The 18,490-nt window shown below is 45.5% G+C and overlaps 1 protein-coding gene across 1 annotated transcript; it reads right to left on the bottom strand.

Annotated features, from left to right (window-relative positions):
• Window positions 1–3,767: 3,767 nt before the first annotated feature.
• Window positions 3,768–18,254, bottom strand: ARF1 (ADP ribosylation factor 1). The gene is made up of 5 exons (XM_052808664.1): window positions 18,097–18,254; window positions 7,964–8,143; window positions 7,226–7,336; window positions 6,426–6,550; window positions 3,768–5,351 (listed from the first exon to the last, which is right to left on the bottom strand). The coding sequence occupies exons 2-5, from the start codon at window positions 8,109–8,111 to the stop codon at window positions 5,190–5,192; spliced, it is 546 nt and encodes a 181-aa protein (XP_052664624.1). The 5' UTR covers window positions 8,112–8,143; window positions 18,097–18,254; the 3' UTR covers window positions 3,768–5,189.
• Window positions 18,255–18,490: the final 236 nt, after the last annotated feature.

Below are 18,490 nucleotides of genomic sequence, written 5' to 3' on the forward strand. Positions count from 1 at the left end.
TGGATGTTCCTTTGGGTTGAAAAACAGCATTTTTAGATTTAAAAAAAAAAAAAAAAAGGAAACTGCCCGAATTAAGAGCTGCAAGTAGAACCTCTGAAATAATTCCTCGGCTGATGGGGAGAAGATGGATGGGGATGGGGCGTCTTCCGTAGACATTTGTCCTGGTCACATCCACCCCGCAGCGGGGCAGGGAGCAGCAAGCTCCGTTCCCATCCAGGATTTTAAACCTCAAAAGGTAAGTATTTATGTGCTTGGCATGCTGCAAAAGGGGAATTTCACATCAATAAATAGAAATATTGATCCAAATGGAAAGGGGTTGTCCTGAGCCGCTCCGGGCCGGAGCATCACCGGCTGCCAGAGTGGCCGCTCCAAGCACAAGGGCCTCGTTTGTGTAATTAATGCTGCAATTTCTCCCGCTTAAGACAGGGTGGTTTTGTGTGTCTTGGCAGACAAAAGCCCCGGGGCTGGCAAGTAGCTTCAGTTTGCACTTTGGCAGCGTTGAGGGAGGGGAGCTGTGTGTCTTCTGTCATCCCGGCAGCCGTGCCATCGCCCTGCCTGCAGCCGGGCAGGGGGGACCGGGGGTGCAAAGCCGCGCTGCCGGCTGGGACCAGGCGTGCCCGGTGTCGAACAAGGGCAGCATTCATCACGGGGGGGGGGACACACACAGCGGGATCGGGGCGATGAGCTGAAATAAAACCCTTCTGTCCCGCTCCCCTCCCTGGCTGCAAGCACGTGCTTAACCCCGCTGATGCGGGCAGTGGGAGATGCTGCAGAGCGGTTGCAAGCTTCAGTGATCCCCCCCCCGCCAAGATGGTTTTTTTGGGGGGTTGATAACCTCTTGGCAGGGTCACAGGGCTATTCCTCTTGGTCTGAGCAGCTGCAGCCCCAGATCCAGCCCAGGGACCCACCGCACGGCTGCCCACGGGCAACCGCAAGTGGGGTAGCCCCAAGCCCACGCGCTCCTCGGCCGGAGGCTCTGACCCTGCTGCCGCTCACCAGACCGAGCTCGGCGACCTCGGAGTCACCCTCCTGGGGATTTTTGGGGTCCAGGCTGCGACTGGTGCCTGCTGGGAGCGACCCAGCGCAGGGCTGTGCTTAAGGGGAACTCGGCACCGAGAGCTCCAGGCTGAAAAGGAAACTACGGGAGAGCAGAAACACCACGGTGAGCAGAGAAAAAAAAACAAAACCCAAAGCCCACGCAAATCCCAGCGTCACGCTCCCTGCGTGGGCTCCCGCTTTCCCTGCCTTCATCTCCTGGCCACGCCAGGATGATTCGCACCTGCAGCTCGAAGCACGTGTCCCAGCCGGGGGCAGCCGGTGCCGGAGGGTGTCGATCTGCCATGCCGAGCCCGATGCCGGAGGGGCTGTGGCACAGCTATCCTGCTGGAGTTTAGTCCAGCCTGGAGAAATTCCCTCTCCCCATCTTTCTCCTGCCTCCCGGGCAGGTTGCACCTCTTTCTGTCTGCTCCAGCGCCTGGGGAGCACAGCCAAGCTTCGTGCTGTGAGCTGATGCCTTCCCCAAAGGTGTTTCACAGCTCAGCCTCTCCTGCTCTCAGCCCTGTGAAACCTCTGCCACGGCTTTTACCCCCTGCCTGTTGCTTTTCACAAGCCCCGTTAAACCATTCACGGGACTGCAGGAGCTTTACCCGCCCCGAGGAAACGGGATGGAGGGAGCAGCACAGCCCACGGGGATGAGGGGGAGACAGGGAGGGCTCTGGGTCTGTCCCCCCCGAGCTCGTGAATGAGCCGGGGGGAGGACATGGAGGGTCAGAGATAAGCCTCCCCAGTGGCTGGCCATCACCCAGGGCTGCGTCCCCTCCTTCAGTCCCCACACGGAGGAATCAGGCAGCAGCTCTTAGCCCTTGCCCTGTCTGAAGGAGGTTCCTGGGCCTATTTCGCACTCAAAACTGAGATCTGAGCAACATAGTTTGAGAAATACGGACAAGATAAAAATGAGGGTGAGTGGGGGTGAAGGAGCGCGGCCGCATCCCCACCCCAGGGCTGCGCACCCCGTCCACCTCCCTGCCGAGCTGTTGCACCAGTTTCTGGGTGGACTGGGGAGGAACCACACCAGCTGCAGCGTTCGGTGCTGCCGAAGGGAGCCGGCGTTTCGTGATCGCCCTTTCCCCTGGGCTGGACGGGTGGCTACAATCCCCGGGGGCCCGACCGAAGCCAGAACAGAGCAAAGCCTGCGCTATCCGGAGCGGACAGCACAGCTCCCACAGCTCGCTGATCCCCGATAACATCAGCACATTCCCTATTTTTTCTTCCTTCCAGCCCTGGCCAGCAGCAAATTCTGTGCGTAGAGGAACAGGATCTGCAGCATGGCCTGGAGAGTCTGGACGCTGTGCGGGCCCTGTGATGACATGCCTCAGGTGAAAACCATCGTTTCAGCAGAGCCTCTCCGCTGCCGACGGGGTCGGGGTGCTGTGTCACAGCAGGTCACACACCCTTTTAGGGATGGGGGATGAGAGAGGAGCGGGGGAACCCTGCTTATTTCAGCAGCACAAAGTGACACCAGCGGAAGAGCTGGCCCTTCAAGTTCAATTCCCTCCCAGAACAGGAATAAATAGGTGTCCTGCCCTATTAGGCATGCAAAGGTCCTGATTCAGAGCTTGAAATTCAAGGCAAGATGAACAGCTTCAAAAGAATAACCTGATTTACGGGAGTTTTGTAATCCCATTGTTTGCCTAATACTATATACTCTTTACTACCGAGACAAGTGCAAGGAACAAGACGACACAGGGCTCAGGCAGCCCTTGCTGGGAAACCCTAATAAACCTGACCTCCCGCCTGCAGCTCCCCCAGCTGAAGACAGGGCAGAGAAGACACCCATTTCACCCGAAGAGCCTCTGCACAAGAGAGGACAGTCGTAGAATAAACCCCTGCTCACGATGAGGGCTGTCTGTGCACACATGTTAAGCAGCTGCCGGGCTGCCTGAAGGCTTCAGAGAAGAAACAGAACCTGGGGAGCGAGGGGAAGCATGACCTGTTGAACAGAGATCAGGAGATCATCCAAAATGCCAGCCCTCACTTGACACTGAGAAAGCAGATGCCAGGTCAACAGCCTACAGAGAGCAGCACTCCTGTCCCACCCTGGCACAGCTGCGGTCCCCTCCGATACCCACCCAAAGCCTCAGGTTCCCCACCGGTGAGGTTGCTCTCTAACCTGCGTAATACACCTTTCATCTTGCACTTTTCCAGCCTGTGTAATGGGGAATTTGCTGCAACTCCAGCCAGGAAAAAAAGCCAGCAGCTGGCCAGCAGCCCGAGCGTGACCCTCAGTGATGAGAAGCTGTAGCTGACAGGGGAAGGCAGGATGATCAGCTGGGAGGAACTCTGTCCCAGGTCCAGAGGCAACTACAGAATGGAAAAATGCAAAACAACGTGTTTAGGAAGGCAGAATTCATATTCTCCCCCCCCCCCCGAAAAAAACCTGCTAATTCACAGATCCTATTATTAAGTGGGATGAGCAGGAAGAACAATCTCTTGTGGGAAGTGATGGGACTACTCAAGAAGCTCAACAGATGCCCTCGAGGCAGTGGACTCCAGCAGAAGCCAACTATCGGCAGCCAACAGGAGCAAAGAACTGCTGCCCACCTCTTCACCTGCAGGAGTCCAGCTGGGAATGATACATTATTTGGAAAATATGGGAGATGTCCTGACATTTTCATGCAAATTGTGATGTGGCAAAATGCTGGTTGGATTTGCATTTATCTAGCACACGGTACTGTACAAAGGTGATACAAAACAACATGATACCAGTGCAAGTTTCATGAAACTTTTTATTCAACAAGTATTCATTATGATTCTGCCAAGATGATCAAATGAACAGCAAGGCATAAAAAACATGAAATAGTTAAGAGATTTTATTCTAATAGCTTTAATTACAGTGCTTGTTTGTCGAAATGAAAACTGAAAACAAGTATACAAAACAGTTGATTACTAATTGTGTATTGAAAGCAATAAAGGTTTCCACAACACTAAATAAACCAGTTCTGATAGTTCCTCAAGTTAAAGTTTAACAGCTCCAGCTTCTTCAGTGTTTATCAAAATACAAAAGAAAAGTAAAGAGGTCTTTTTTCTGATGGCAAATCTGAACCTTGCAGTATGAGGGATGCCAAGGGTTTTCACACATATACAGATATGGGATTGTTCCAAAATGGGATTGAATACTTCTAGAGTGGAATGACTCTCCAAACTCTCATGCTTTTTTTTTTTTTTTCCTAGACGCTATACATAGATGTTTGGTGTTTTTCATGGCAATTCTTACGTTAAGTACAGTACTTTCTGCCTATAGAGCTTAGGACTAGTACAGGCTGTGCTTTCTGTGGAAAGGTTTGCCTTCTGGAGTGGTTTACACACAAGAAAAGTACAAAACACTTTTGACAAATACAACAGGCTAAAAACGCTGACTTCTGGAAATTATTCAAGTTCAATGGAAGCGGTAAGTCTCACCTGAACCAAAAGTCAGATGTTTAGTATGAGTCTGCAAAGCTCACCTAAACAAGGTCTGACAAGTCTTTTAACGAGTATGAACAAATATGAGCACATACTGTGAGCTACAGAAAGAGCCAGAGATCTATTAGTTATGATCTGTTCTTTAACCAGATGAAGCTAATTGGGTGTTGATCATTGCTTCACCATTTCAAAAGAATCGAAAGTCTCCACATTAGAGCTAGAACAGCAGAAGCCATGTCAAACGTTTGTATGTTGAAGTGTTTTTACTTTTCCTTGACTATTTAAAAAAATACAGAATTCAGGTTAAAAACCAACCACCAAAATGGATCTCACAGATCTCACAACCCAACCGAGATAGTATTCAGCTCTACTGCACAAGGACCACTGGCAACCCTTATGTTAACCCACTTAAATCCCTTCCAAGTACTAAACAGTGAGTTGATTCTTTACAATAAAAAAGCTGAGTAATATTGCATAGGAGTACCAGAAACTGCCTCATTGGAAACAAAAACTATTTACATTAAATAAGAAACCTAACTGTTTTCAGGCTTGTATTTGCCACATTTACAGCATGATGCAATATATACTGTGACAAAAGAAATGAAAACAGCTTCCGGCACTCAATACCACAAAGTAGCACAGTTTGCCACATTAGAGTAAAGCGAAGGGCGAATAGGAGGAAATAAGAGGGAAGGGTGGAAAAAGAGGGAAGAGGAAGGTTTATGGTTTCATTTCTGGTTTCGGAGCTGATTGGACAACCAGTCCAGTCCTTCATAGAGACCGTCTCCACTAGTGGCACAGGTTGCCTGGATATACCAGTTCCTGTGACGAAGAGAATGCAGTCCAAGTTTGTCTGTGATTTCTGCTGCATTCATCGCATTCGGCAGGTCCTGAGGGAAGGAAGAAGAGTCATTTTCTCCCCTACTCGCTGAGAAGCAATGCCTGCCTCCCTAAACCGGTTTTGATCATCAGCTCTAAAGCCATTAAAAGAAAGTTAAGAGCTCTTAGAGCTTCTCTTTCAGAAAAGCTCAGAGGATTACTTCTGTATTCAAGCTTTCCCCCAGTACTGACAAAAGTCTAAAAGGTTTAACAATACGATCAAAAACACGTATTATGGAATATTTCTCTTCAGAAAACAGAAGTGAGACAGCTGACGTTTGGATCAAGTCATCAAGTCCCTCAATGTTGACCCCAAACCGCTTACAATTCAAGGCCCATTTCATTCACTTTCCACTCAGGAAGTGTTTTCTGTGACTGCAGTTATGATTTAAGATCGACTTTTGTCATCAAGTAGTACTTGGCTTAGTACTGCTTCTGTTTATAGTCCACCTTTCCTGCTCCTAGACGAGACTTACAGCTGCTTTACCCTTCACAACTGAGCCTGTGCAATTGATGAAGCGCGATGGTATTCCTTCTGTAAGTTTACTAGTCATATTTAAGACCCTCGACATTTGGGTTCAAGCTATAGGTTTGGGTTTACAAGCAATAGAAGGCAGAAGTCTCAGCTTGCTTTGTGGCCTGGAAGAGCACAGCTCTCAGGTCAACACAAGTACATTAAAAGTCAGTCCAGGGCTTCCACCAACACCCGTGGTGCCCTCAAACACCCAAATTGAAGAATCTAGGGAGGTTCTGGCATTCTGGCCTTCCTCTCTGTTTTGAGGAAGCTTGGGCAGGTGCTGTACTCAAGCCAAGCCAACTGTAAAAATCGAACTGGTAAAGTTCTTCCCTAAAACTGAAACTTCAGGCTAATAGAAATTACCACTTAGAAGGATGCTCGTTTCAGATGAGAACAGGGTAATTTAATCTATGGGTTTGCTGTCTTCAACAAAACTGAATGGACAATTACTGAGAGCTTATCTATTATTACACTGAAAACATGAACATCAAGTTCAAGACCTAGCACTCACCAACTAGGTTGTATGTTTTCAAGAGTTCTTACAGAAAGACACTTTTCTTGGGCATACCTGTTTGTTAGCAAACACTAATAAAACAGCATCTCTAAGCTCATCTTCTGCCAACATTCTCATAAGCTCTTCTCTGGCCTCATTCACTCGTTCTCTGTCATTGCTGTCAACCACAAAAATCAGACCTAGAAATAAGCAAACAATCAGAATAAGCATACACCAGAAGTTATTTACAAATGATAAATATTTCTGGAGGTCAGAACTAAACTTTGAAGAGAAAAAAATGCAAAACACTTCCGTATATATCAGAAATACAGTTTTCTTATTACTGTAATCTCATGTCTGAGGGAAGGTCTGTTCTTGCTGAAAGCTGGTGAAAGCAAGTGTTAGTTTGCATTTGCATTTTTAGAACTTGTGCGCTTCATCTACCTAACCACTCAATATTTTCCAGTGAGTAGCAACTCTTGAAATCCTGTGACAGGACTCAAATGCACGCACATTATAAAGGCCCAGCAGTGGAAGAAGTGACAAGCTCTCAGTTCATAGGGCTGTTAGAGCTTGTAGTAAAGACTCTGCTTTGAGGTGAAGGCAGAGAGCTGTGACGCTTACAGAAGAAAAGCAGAGTTCTGAACTTGCTCTGAGTCAGATGGACAAGGAAGATTGGTTTCTAGATTTCTTCCCATCCCTTTTTGAACCTGCACTAGCTTAACAGAAGAGCCAGAGCAGCACACAAGCACACCCTTTTATAATAATAAGTATTTCCATTCCCCCCCAAGAAGCTTGCAAAATTATCTTAGTAAGGACATTAAAAAAAAAACTTTTAGATTCCGAAAACCTGTGATTTAAGTGTTCGGACTCACCTTGTGTGTTCTGGAAATAATGGCGCCAGAGTGGTCTGATCTTATCCTGACCACCTACATCCCAGACTGTGAAGCTAATGTTCTTGTATTCTACTGTTTCCACATTGAAACCTAAAATTGAAATTGTGGCAAAAATCTCAGTTAAACATAGTTGGCCCTGGACCTATTGTATTTACTAAGTCACACTCAGAACGTCATCATTAAAAAAGTTATCTCAATATTTAAATCTACTTTAAATAAGCAGAATCCTATACTGAAGCCCTCAACACAGACAAACATGGGTTCTCTGGAACTCCTGCTCCCCCCCTGCAATCAAACTAATGAACAACAGCTGTAATTGCTACCCAAGTAGCTACAAAATGCAGAGCAAACTATGTTGCATGAAAAAACCCTGGGCTTTAAGGACTGCAAATAAGGTATGTCTCTGATCACACAGTTCCCGCAGTCACCCTCTGTTTCTCAGTCTAATCTGCTTGACACCACAACACACTTAGGAGGGCAGACAGCCCTTCTGTGGCCAATAAAGGCTTGTTCCACAAGTGACTTGAGAGGGAATGGAGTGAAAAAAGTCATGTAATCTCCTCCCATGCCAGGAACATTTGGTTGTGCCATCTTCATACCATGGTTTTAGCAAGTGTCTGTTCTGACAGTCAAGTCACCTAAATCAGAGTGGCAGCTGCTGCAAACGGTAAGACCCAAAACTCAAAGCAAGCAGTTATATAAATGTAAAAATCTTACCTATAGTAGGAATAGTAGTTACTATTTCACCAAGTTTAAGTTTGTACAAAATAGTAGTCTTTCCTGCAGCATCCAGACCAACCATTAGAATACGCATTTCTTTTTTGCCAAAAAGGCCTTTGAAGAGGTTAGCAAAAATATTTCCCATGCTTGAGATATGTTCTCACTGGCCAGTGAAGTCTAGAGGAAAAAGATCACAATAGCAGTCATGAGCTACCAATGGCTGTGTTCTGACCAGGGCATAATCAACCATCCACAAAAGTATCAGATAATATCAAACCTTTACAGATACCCCGGCTACCACCGTACACGATTCTTCCCCATACTGAAACAATACAGAGAAAACAGATATGCCAAAACTTAGTGCTCATAAAACGACGTGGCTCTGAGTGCTATAAATCTTTCAAATATTCTTTCAGAGATTTTAGTATTCAATGCTGTTCTCACACTTTTGTTTGCAAAATTCACGGTTTGCTTTCAACACAACTGACCACTTCAGGTACTTTGTCCCCCATTGTTACGGGATAATTTATCTGCAGCCTAAAGTGTCACAATAACACACACTTTTTCTAATTGACCTGCAGTTAAAGTTTTAAATGCGTGCCCATCTCTTTGCTGCTTAGCACACCAATAGCTGGTCCTTTTGCGAAGGAAGCTCAGAATACAGCTTGCATTCTCTCCTACTCAAAACAGTTTCCTTCCTCTCAAACCCTGAGGAAACGGCCTGGGAACACAACGTAAAACACAAAGCAGTATTACATTCATTAACATTGCAGGGTGACCTTCTCTAGGAAGCAAACCCACATGTACTGAAACTTAACTATCGAAAATTAATAGCCACATTAAAAGAGGCAAGTTTAGAAATGAATGCTTCTTCCTTCCCTGCAAACACTTCTGCTTGGACACTTAGAAGCAATTAACATCACCAGAAGCTTCCTGTTCAGGCACTGGAGAAACTGCCTCTCCACTCCAGCCCTCACAGACATTCCCTGTGCCCTTGGGACAGGATCCACTCCACCACAGGTTCCACAGATCTCCCCCCTTTCCAAACTTAATACTACACAGTTTGAAATCACCAAGAGAACTATTATTCTGCTCAAGTAAGGCATGAAAAAAGCACTCCAAAAGCTTTAGAGTGAAGTGTAGATGAGGACGCTACATGGTGATAGTGACAATTCACACCTCTACTGCTGCTTTGTCTAGAAGCGGTCAGATATCAGTTTAAAAAGAGACTGAGCCCAACCAAAAATACAAGCTTAAGACAGTAGGAGCACATATGGCCAAGACGTGTAACATTCAAAGGATGGGTTTCCTGTAAACCAAGTCACACAATTTAAAGTGAAATATGAAGTTTGAGTCATCTCTTGTAGACAGTCTGTATTTCATGATGAAACTATGTGCTTGAAGCAAAATTCTCACTGGAGACAGACTTTACAGAATGTCTACTTAAGACCATTAAAACAAGCTTTGAACTGAAAAGTGCACCACAGAACAAAAATCTGGCCCTGCTCTGTTTAGCTCTGTGCTAGGGATATGTGAAGTCTGGCTTCCTCACTCAGCACTGTGAAAGGTCTAAGCAGTTCTGCCCGTCTGGGGGAGCTTTGCTGGATACAATTTTTAACCCAAAAGGTATGCACTGTAACATTAACTAAGTCACATGTCTTTGCACAAGCAGCTCCACAGTGAAGTTCAGAGTCCACTCCCGAGTTCCTGAATGACATCAATCACCACTTCAACTTGCTGAAGTTACTCGAGTCAAAGTTTCATTTATTTTCTATGATTGAAGCTTAATGTGATCGAAACTTTAAAACTAAGCTCCTCTACAAGCCAGACAGAGCAGCCTGTGGATTAAAACCAAACGGAAGGCTTAAAAGTTCCATTATTCCACCATTTCCTTCAGATTTCTGCAGCACGACCATGAATATTCAACTCCCACTTGAATATATGAAAGCTGTATAAACAGGAAAGTTAATTAGGAAGTAGAGAAAACAGTTTTGCTAGAGTCCCTATTTATCTGAATCACTCGCACAGCAGGAAATCTCACTCCCCAGCCCACAACAGCAGCTCTTACTGGGCTGGAGGTGGGGAAGGCTGTAAAGCTTTCCTTTGTCCGGCTGCTCATGAGACCTCTATCTTCTACTTCATCTGAAAAGCAATAGTCAGGCTTGAACTGTAACCTTTTACCAGAGCTCTTGTAACCCTCCAAAATGAGCATAAGAACATTGTTGCAAGAGAACCTTACAAGCTCTCCAAAAGAATGCATCTGTTTTGTTTCTGCATGTTTAAAAGCGTAACAGGTTATTAAATGCTTGGATCAACAGCAGTAATCGGGTAACACAGCAAAATCTTAGCATTTACATCCACAACAGCTTTCCACACCCTGGAGAAGTCGCAGTCCGCCGAACAAGTTGCTTACACTTGGCACTACCAGTAGTGAATCCCGTTAGATCCTTGTTTTCCTGGCAGCTATTTCCAGGTCAAGCCTGCCCTCCACCACTGAAGCTGCTTTTGTACACCCATCCTCCCTATTTTTACTTTTTGTGAAGAGGAAGAAGTCAAGATACACTTAAGCACTTTGTTTCCGTTTCCTTCTTGTTCTCTTCCACATTCCTACTATCCAAACCACTTCTGTAACTTATTTAGTACTTCAGGGTAGGTGACATTGCAGAAAGTCCGATTTATTTTTATAAGCAGTGAAGTGTAGCTTACAGCCCACCCCTGCAAGACAAGCGTGTTCAGATGTTGACTAGCAAGTAGCAGAATTGTTGCTGTCTAAAAGAAAAATACTAGCAGAAACCCATCTGCAGAACTCCCACAAACCATCATGGTTCCCACCAGTGACTTGCTGGATGCTACTGGGGCAAAAGAGAGGGTCTCTGTCATCAACATCGGGGGGACCATCCTCTGATCAGCAGCTAGAATCACGTTCATCTATTGCCAGAGAAAAGGAAATCATACTCCCACAGTTTTGTACAAGACACTCCTCTCCCTACACTATCCCTGCCAGTATTTCATTACTCTCTATTATCTAAGCGAAAGCACAAGTTCCTTCCTCAGTATCATTAAAATCCTCAACCAAATCATCATCACAACTGTGACCAGCCATCAGCGCTCTGCTTTTTAGACCATTCGTGCTGTCAAACAGCATAGACGCTACCACAGCAGAAACCGCCGCGACAGCGTAGAGCCGCTTCCCAGGACTTCGCTGCCACCCATTAATACAACTCAGCTGAGGGATCACGCGATTACTTCCACTGTACTTCAGAGCTGAATCTGCTTACTTTAATTCTCATTTCAGTCCATTAGTTGGACCATAAGAACTAACATACACAGTCTGAAAATACAAAGAAATTTAAGACCCTTTTAGGTTAACCAAGCAATCCTGTGGCTCTTCAGGCAAGATTTGCAGTCTGTATCAAGACTTGCCAATACTTTGTCTATATTCTATACTGAGCTTAACTTTCTCTCTTCCTCAACTCAAATGTTGTCAGTAATTGCTATACTGATTCTTTTAGAAGCACAAGTTCAATAAAATGCCTGAAAACATAAAAGAGTATGGCTTGTGAGCTGCTCCTAGTACTTCAGCACATCTTCAAAAGAGGTATCCATCAGGCTAAATAGGAAGATTTGTGTATGAAAGAATAATTTGAATAAACAGCACAGACTATTTTTGCAGAGTGTAGTGTGCATGTTCCCTCAGCACAACCTCAGCTTCTAGAAATCGAAGCTCACCACCTCTCAACAAACCCAGATCACCCCAAAACTGTCTGTATGACTCTTGTTTCTCCCTGCCCACCGAAGCCCTGAAGCACACCTTAGCCTACTCCACCTCAAGATCCTCACAGCAGTAAAAACCTGTCAAGCAGGTTCAGGTAAGATACAATGCGCCATTGGTAAACAGGGAGAAAAGACATTCACAGGGTACAACTGCAGTTTTGTTTCAGGAAACAAGCTATTTTCACCAGCCTGTTTTCTAGTAAGGGATACATTTAGATAAGCAATTAGGAGAACGGGCAGCCTTTTTCAGAAAGGCTCAGTGTAATGAGTTAAAAATGAATGAGTGCCTGCAATAGCAGGCAGCCTGGTGTCTGTTAAAGCGATACGGCCCATGAGTAAGAACTAGAATTTGCTTTTATTAATTGTAGGTGGTTAGAATAAAGAGCTCTGAGGAATCTCTCAAGGCCAAAGATCATTCGACACTTAATCTTCTGCAGCATTTTATATTTAACCATACATTAATGCATTTTAAATTAACCGTACATTAATGCATTTTAATGTCATTTCATTCAGGCTGCTTATCTTGAGGAGTGAAATACACTTTTCGACCTCCAAACTTCTTGGATGAGCTGTTAGTTAACAAGCCATCCTACAGAAGTATGACCAGAAAGGTATGCAGTACATCAAAGAAAGCATAGCTACATCTTGAAATCTCTGCCTAACCTTAATTTTGCACCTCTGGAAAAGTTCTTTTTGACCACATAGAGATTAAACTTCAGTGAGCCAGGAGTTGTGGCAAATGCCACGGTTTCATTCTGGTTTACGCCGTTTCTTTAAACATACCATTGCAGACAAAATCAGAGGCTAAGACAGAGGATGCCATATGCATTATTTAGTCAAATTATGCCTGCAGTATAGAAACACATTTATTTCACTTCTACATACCAGCACTTACCACACAAGGCTCCCACAGTGAAAAAATAACGCTCAAAACTTTTCAAGTGGCATAACCAAACTTGCTGGGCACAATCATTTTGGCAATCTGTTCTCTATAGCTGAAAAATACCAGCAGTGATGAAGAAGCCCTTAATTCTCTGTCCCTCCTCTGCACAGCATGATGAGACAGAGGTACAGAGGGCATTTGTTGTCCCTGGGAACTATTACGTCTCCCTAGGACATTCGCATCTTGTTTTAAATGCCCGTTTCAAGGAGAGACAAACATGATGCCACTACCAATGACATACTGCATTACACAATTATAATCAGTCAAAATACTAATGTTAAGGCACACATTAAACGCCCTAACAGTTGCTGGTTTACCAAAAAGCTTTTTCCTAGTAGCTTTCTGCACCTCATTCTACTTGCTTAGACATCTACAGCAAGTGAAACTGGTGCACTTATGAAGACAACTGATTTACTACCAAAAGCTTGTCTCCATTTAAAGGAAAGTCTACTTGACATTGGCCTAAGCATTCACTCCAGCTCTAATACAATTAGAAAAACCCCAAACCCATAATTCCTAACCTGGTATTAACACACTAGTTGTATCAGTCACAGGAGAACAAAAACTGATCAATTGGTTATTTAACAGAAATAATGATTTGAAATCCAGTCAGTTATCACTAGTTGGCCTCTGTCATGTTTCTACTTTATAGCATTCTAGAAGGTTTTAAATTAAAACGTCAAGAGAAGCAAAATATTCATACAAAAGATCAAACCCATGTGTAAACAAGAGGTGAGAAGGCTTTTTTCTTTAAAAAAAAAAATTCAAGTTCAACAGCTGTTACATGCAAGAACAACTGGCAAATAATTTAAAGTGCAAATCTTAACCTGGCAGGTTGTTCTTTACAATATAAAGAGTGATTTAAAAGAGAATGTGAGAAGCGATCCAAGAATGGAACACTGCTAAAATTTAGAATTAATCGAGGGCCACAGTATTTCACACCACCACTCAGCAGGCACAGTCAGTTAAGTACAGCTGCATTCTTTTGAACTTGAATTTCTTTACAGATTAAAGTGATCTGTTACAGTAAATTTTGAAAAACATTCTTGATCAAAACACTTCTTTATATATAGCCAGGGTGGCCCAATACACAACTATTCCAGTACAGTTATATTCAACTATTTTTAGAAGTTGTTTACTGGCCTCCTGCATCTGATAACCTGAGTGAAAGATGACTACTTACCAACTCCAGCTCTTTAACTTTGGGGCCTTAATACTGCAATTTAGCTTAAATAATTTTGATTTGAGTTAGCTGAGACTTTAGAGCACACCAACATCACCAGGCATAGACAACGCGCAAAATTTAAGAGTAACTAACAAGTAGGCCAGGTTCGTTCTTCACCAGGGGATTATCTTGGACTTAAACACCATTGTAATAAAGGCCACCTCAAGAACCTCTTCTCAGAGCTCTTCACCAATAGTTAAGTCCCAACTCCTTTATAGTTGTACCCATTAAAACTACAGGAGTGTTAACTGTGGAGATCAAAACCTACCACTGCAACAATTTTCCCCACTTCACACTGGAGGTGCTTCTGCCAAGCATGAGACTGAAAAGGTGTCCTAAATGTTCATGACCTTGTCATTTGTCTTTTAGGAGAGGTTAGAGGAAAGGTACTGGCACTGACATGTCACGTGAAATAAAAGTTAAAGATACGTAACTGTAGTTGTATCTAAAGAGGCATAGTTGGATTTGGCCACCAAAGGCTTGCAGTGGCCAACTAAAAAGCACCCAGATGCACACTGCATGTTCAAGGCAGATGGAGGACAAGTCAACCGCAAGTGAGAAGCTAGGTGAAAGAAAAATCTAACACAGAGCTGCTCCTTATGTAGCACCTTCGTTCAACCTAAGTAGGTTGAACATCTTGCTGTCTATACACATTACCCAGATGGCACATCTTCCACACGCTGTAACATTCTCTTGAGAGCACTGGGCTCAGAGTGGCAGGAAAACAGAAAGTATTTCCACTTACAAGATCAAAACAAGGGCAAAAGAGGGAAAATTTCCTTTGGGGTCAGGTCAATTTCTCAGACACAAGAGGAACTCACTCCTAAAATACTGGTCAGCATAAAAAAAAAGTCCATGTCAAGCAAAGAGGGCAGGTTCCCTGACTTGATACTCAAAACCGAAATCAGAGTTATTCCCTTATTCTCACCTTCAAGCAGGGGGAGCAAGCTACTTCTGTTTCACAGCAAAATCTCAAACTATTTTAAGCAGTTACACACTACCATGCCTAACTCAAGACCATGCAAACCAACACATAGGAAAAACACATATCTTGTCTGAAAAATATTTTATTTAAAGGATAGGTTGACAGGTGGAAAAGTACGGAAGGAGTCACTGTTCATGCTTTTAGATAAAGCGCATCCATCACCTCCCTGTGGACTGCCCGTTGCTGCTCAGGAAATAAAGTGGTGCCGACAATGTAACTGCGACACCTAAGTTTGGACTGCGACTTCATATTCACCTGTTAAATGGCAGGTATACTGCTGTAAGAACTGGTTCTTACAAAGCATTTATTTTCAGATAAGCGTTGCACAGTTTTTTTGAGGCTGAACTATTCACAAGTTCAAAATCTTACATTTTAAGCCAAATATCCTGTTATTCATTCCCAGTAACTGGGCCGTAAGTCACTATTTACACTCATAGTAGAAATGGCAAGAACTCACATGAGAGCTTTGGTAATAAAACTGGCTTTTGGTTTGGGGAAAATGTCAAAGTAGAGCCTACGCAGCTAGTTGTTAGGTACAAGATCAGTGTATGAATAAGAGCTATATTAGACATGAGAGTTTTATTAGAATTGAAACATCAGCAGAAGTAGTACCATAGTCCTTCAATGTTTGCATGTGTTAGAAACAAGAAATAAAATTGGATACTCACAAGCAGACAGAAAAAAGTGCTGAATAACACAGAAAAACAGCTGCTGTAGTAGGAAGCTGATTATAAACTTCTTTACTCATCAGTTAAAGGAAGGGAATAATGGCTGAGGACAGTGCTAGCTCTAATACAAGCTCTATAGCATTCCAGTAGCAAAACTTTCCAAGAGATTTCTAAAAAAAGAATCAGAACTATTCCTTTTCAGAAAAAGTTAACTTATGTTCACCAAATTTAGCCACTCTAAGGCAATCTAGATGCTTGTGAAGGCTGTTGAAATCTGTAAAAATTCTTGCTTGGAAGTCCATCTTTACACATCTCAGCAGCTTTTCTTTCTAAAGCAATCTTTTATTTTTAAAGGTGTTCTTTAAACTTCACCACTGCAAATTCAGCTGGAATCTTGGGTTGTGAGCTTTTCCTCCTTCCACCGATTAATGTAATCAATAGCTTATCTGATAATTGCGCCTCAGCGAGATGTATGAATGCTGCTGCTTAAAGCAGCCTTTCAAACAGGTGTAACTGGAGCACAACACAATTCAGTGAATTATAAGGACTAGAATCCAGCCCCCTACTCCCACACACACTTTGTTTGCCTTGAAAAAGCTGTGACTAGTCCTGCCCCCGACTTGGTCAGCATGACTAACACGCACACAGGGAACTACATGCACCAAGCAAAAATGCACCACTCCTGCCCAGTCCCTTTTCAGATTCCAACTGTATTTCACAACTAGGCAATCTTAAATATTCAGCAAAGGCCTCAGACCATCGGGGCCTGACTTTACATTCAGGTGTTTGCCTTTTAACACGATCTAGCAAGCATTATGTATATCACAGACTGTCACAGCAGCAAAGGCTGTTCTGAGCAGAGGTGACATCTGCTTGAGCTGTTTTTACTCCTGATGCTCTACCACAGCAGAAGCGTCAATAAACTTGGCAAAGCAATCGAGTTTAAGAGGTTCAAGTGAGGCAAGTTTCCTCACCCTTTCACCCAATGTAATTACTACAACAGGGAAAGCAGTCCAACAGGGTTCTCGAGCACTGCAGATGTGTTTTTAACAGAGGAAGTCAGTAGCATCATACCAAGCCCGTAAACTTTCCTTTCAGAGAATCCCTTTCTATATCTGTAAGATTGTGAGTACTTATACTGACAATTTGATTACAAAACCCATGAACGAAAGCCAAGCAGCGATCCCCTAACTCACCTACAGTTCCTTTTTCCTACAGAAGTGCTCCAAATCAGTAGCAAAAATAGTAATAACGATATTGCCAAACGACCTTGGACAATTTACTTTGACTCGATTTCTTTGCCTGAAAAATAAGGTTAATAGAATAACCTGCAAAGGGGTGTTTTGTAAGCCTTGCCGTTCACAAAACAAAGTTCAAAGTATTATATAAGTAGTTCGTATTTTAGTTATTGACAAATCTACATTTCAAAACAAGACCTCTGGATACAACTCTAATCAACCTGTGGAATTTAGTTTGGCAAGGGCCTAGCAGCAAAGCAACAAGGTCAATGTCAAACACAACATTTACGCAGTTTTATGACCCAGCGGAGTTTTAGTCGCGCTCTGCTGGGGCAAACGGATTCCTCCGTGAAAAGGTTCGCATAACTGGCCTATCACTTTATCAGACAGAGGTTATCAGCCCAAAGTATCACGTTAACTACTCACAGAGACAGGATACAGTATTTTCAGACAGAATATAATATCCTCCCACCGGGAGTTGCTACGCCAAGGAAGACCGATCTCCTAGACCATCGCACCCAAGCCATGGATGGCAAACAGAGTTTGCTCTAGACTAAAGCTCAACTTCTTACCAACACCCTCTCAGCCCAGCAGAAAGCCCTACTCAGCAGACAAGGGCTTACAGGAAAATAACCTCTCTCTCCTACGAGTTTCATCCAAGCCTCATTTCCCCTACCGGGCTACCAGATCTCCGAGGTCCGCTACCATAAGGGTTTTCGGCGGAGAGGAAAACGAGGAAATAAATACCTCTCTCCTCAGACCAGTTCACGGGCGGGGCAGAGGCCGGAATGAGCGAGTTTAGGGAAGGGAGGAGAAGCCCATCCCGCCGCAGCCCGTCTAATTCCTCCGGTAGAGGGAGCGGCGCCAGGCCTTGTGCAGCTGCTGGGGAGCCGGAGCGGTCTCCCCCCCACTCCCGCCCGTGCCCACGCCTCCCCAGCAGGGAAGGAAAAGAGCTGGCACCCCCCTCCCACACACACACACACGCCGGCCCAGCCACCCAGCCCCAAAGGCGGGTTGGGGGGGACGGATGGGGCTGCGCCCCGGCCAGGCCCTCCGCTCCCCAAGACCCCCGCTCGGCCCGGCTGCGGCTTCCTCCTCCCGCCGGCAGCCGCCCTGGTACCGGAGGGAGAAGGAAAGACGGAAAGAAGCGGCCGGGCCCGCTCCCCCGGGGCCCGCCGCCCACTCCCCTCAGCGCCAAGGCCGCGGCGCCTCACACCCGGCCAAGGTGCGGGCAAGGAAGCCGGACGGCGGGGCAAGGGGCTGAAGGGAAGGAAGGGGAAGGTGTCGGTGAACCCACCGGCGTCGGCTGCTGCCCCGGGCAGTGAGTCTGGCTGTCCTCGGACCGTCCCGCTCGGAGCCGGCTTCCCCCCGCTGCGCCTCTCGGCCGCTCTCCGCCCAGGCACACAAGATGGCGGCGCTCGGCGGCCACGTCAGTGCCAGCCCCGCGCGCGGCACCACGGGTAACCGAGGAGGGCAGCGAGGGGGAGGGGGGCGGGGCCTAGCAGGGGAAGGAGGCGTGGCCACGGCAGGGACCCGCAGCGTTGGGAGAGGCGCGGGGGCGGGTCTCGCCGCCTAGGCCACGCCCACTCGCTGGCCGGCCGCGCCCGGCCCCGCCCCTCCGTCCCGGGCGGCGCGTGACCGGGCGCGGGGCGCGCGCGGGCGGTGTGCGCGGTGCGCGGTGCACGATCGTG

The sequence above is a fragment of the Harpia harpyja genome, chromosome 1 (genome assembly GCF_026419915.1).
Source record: "Harpia harpyja isolate bHarHar1 chromosome 1, bHarHar1 primary haplotype, whole genome shotgun sequence".
NCBI lineage: Eukaryota > Metazoa > Chordata > Aves > Accipitriformes > Accipitridae > Harpia > Harpia harpyja.

Bases quoted from the DNA above. Each gene is read 5' to 3' on its own strand.
- ARF1 (XM_052808664.1), bottom strand. From the start codon at position 8,111: ATGGGAAATATTTTTGCTAACCTCTTCAAAGGCCTTTTTGGCAAAAAA. The intron at 7,337-7,963 runs GTAAGATTTTTA...TTTCAATTTTAG, and splicing joins AACTACTATTCCTACTATAG to GTTTCAATGTGGAAACAGTA. The intron at 6,551-7,225 runs GTGAGTCCGAAC...GCTTATTTCTAG, and splicing joins TTATTTCCAGAACACACAAG to GTCTGATTTTTGTGGTTGAC.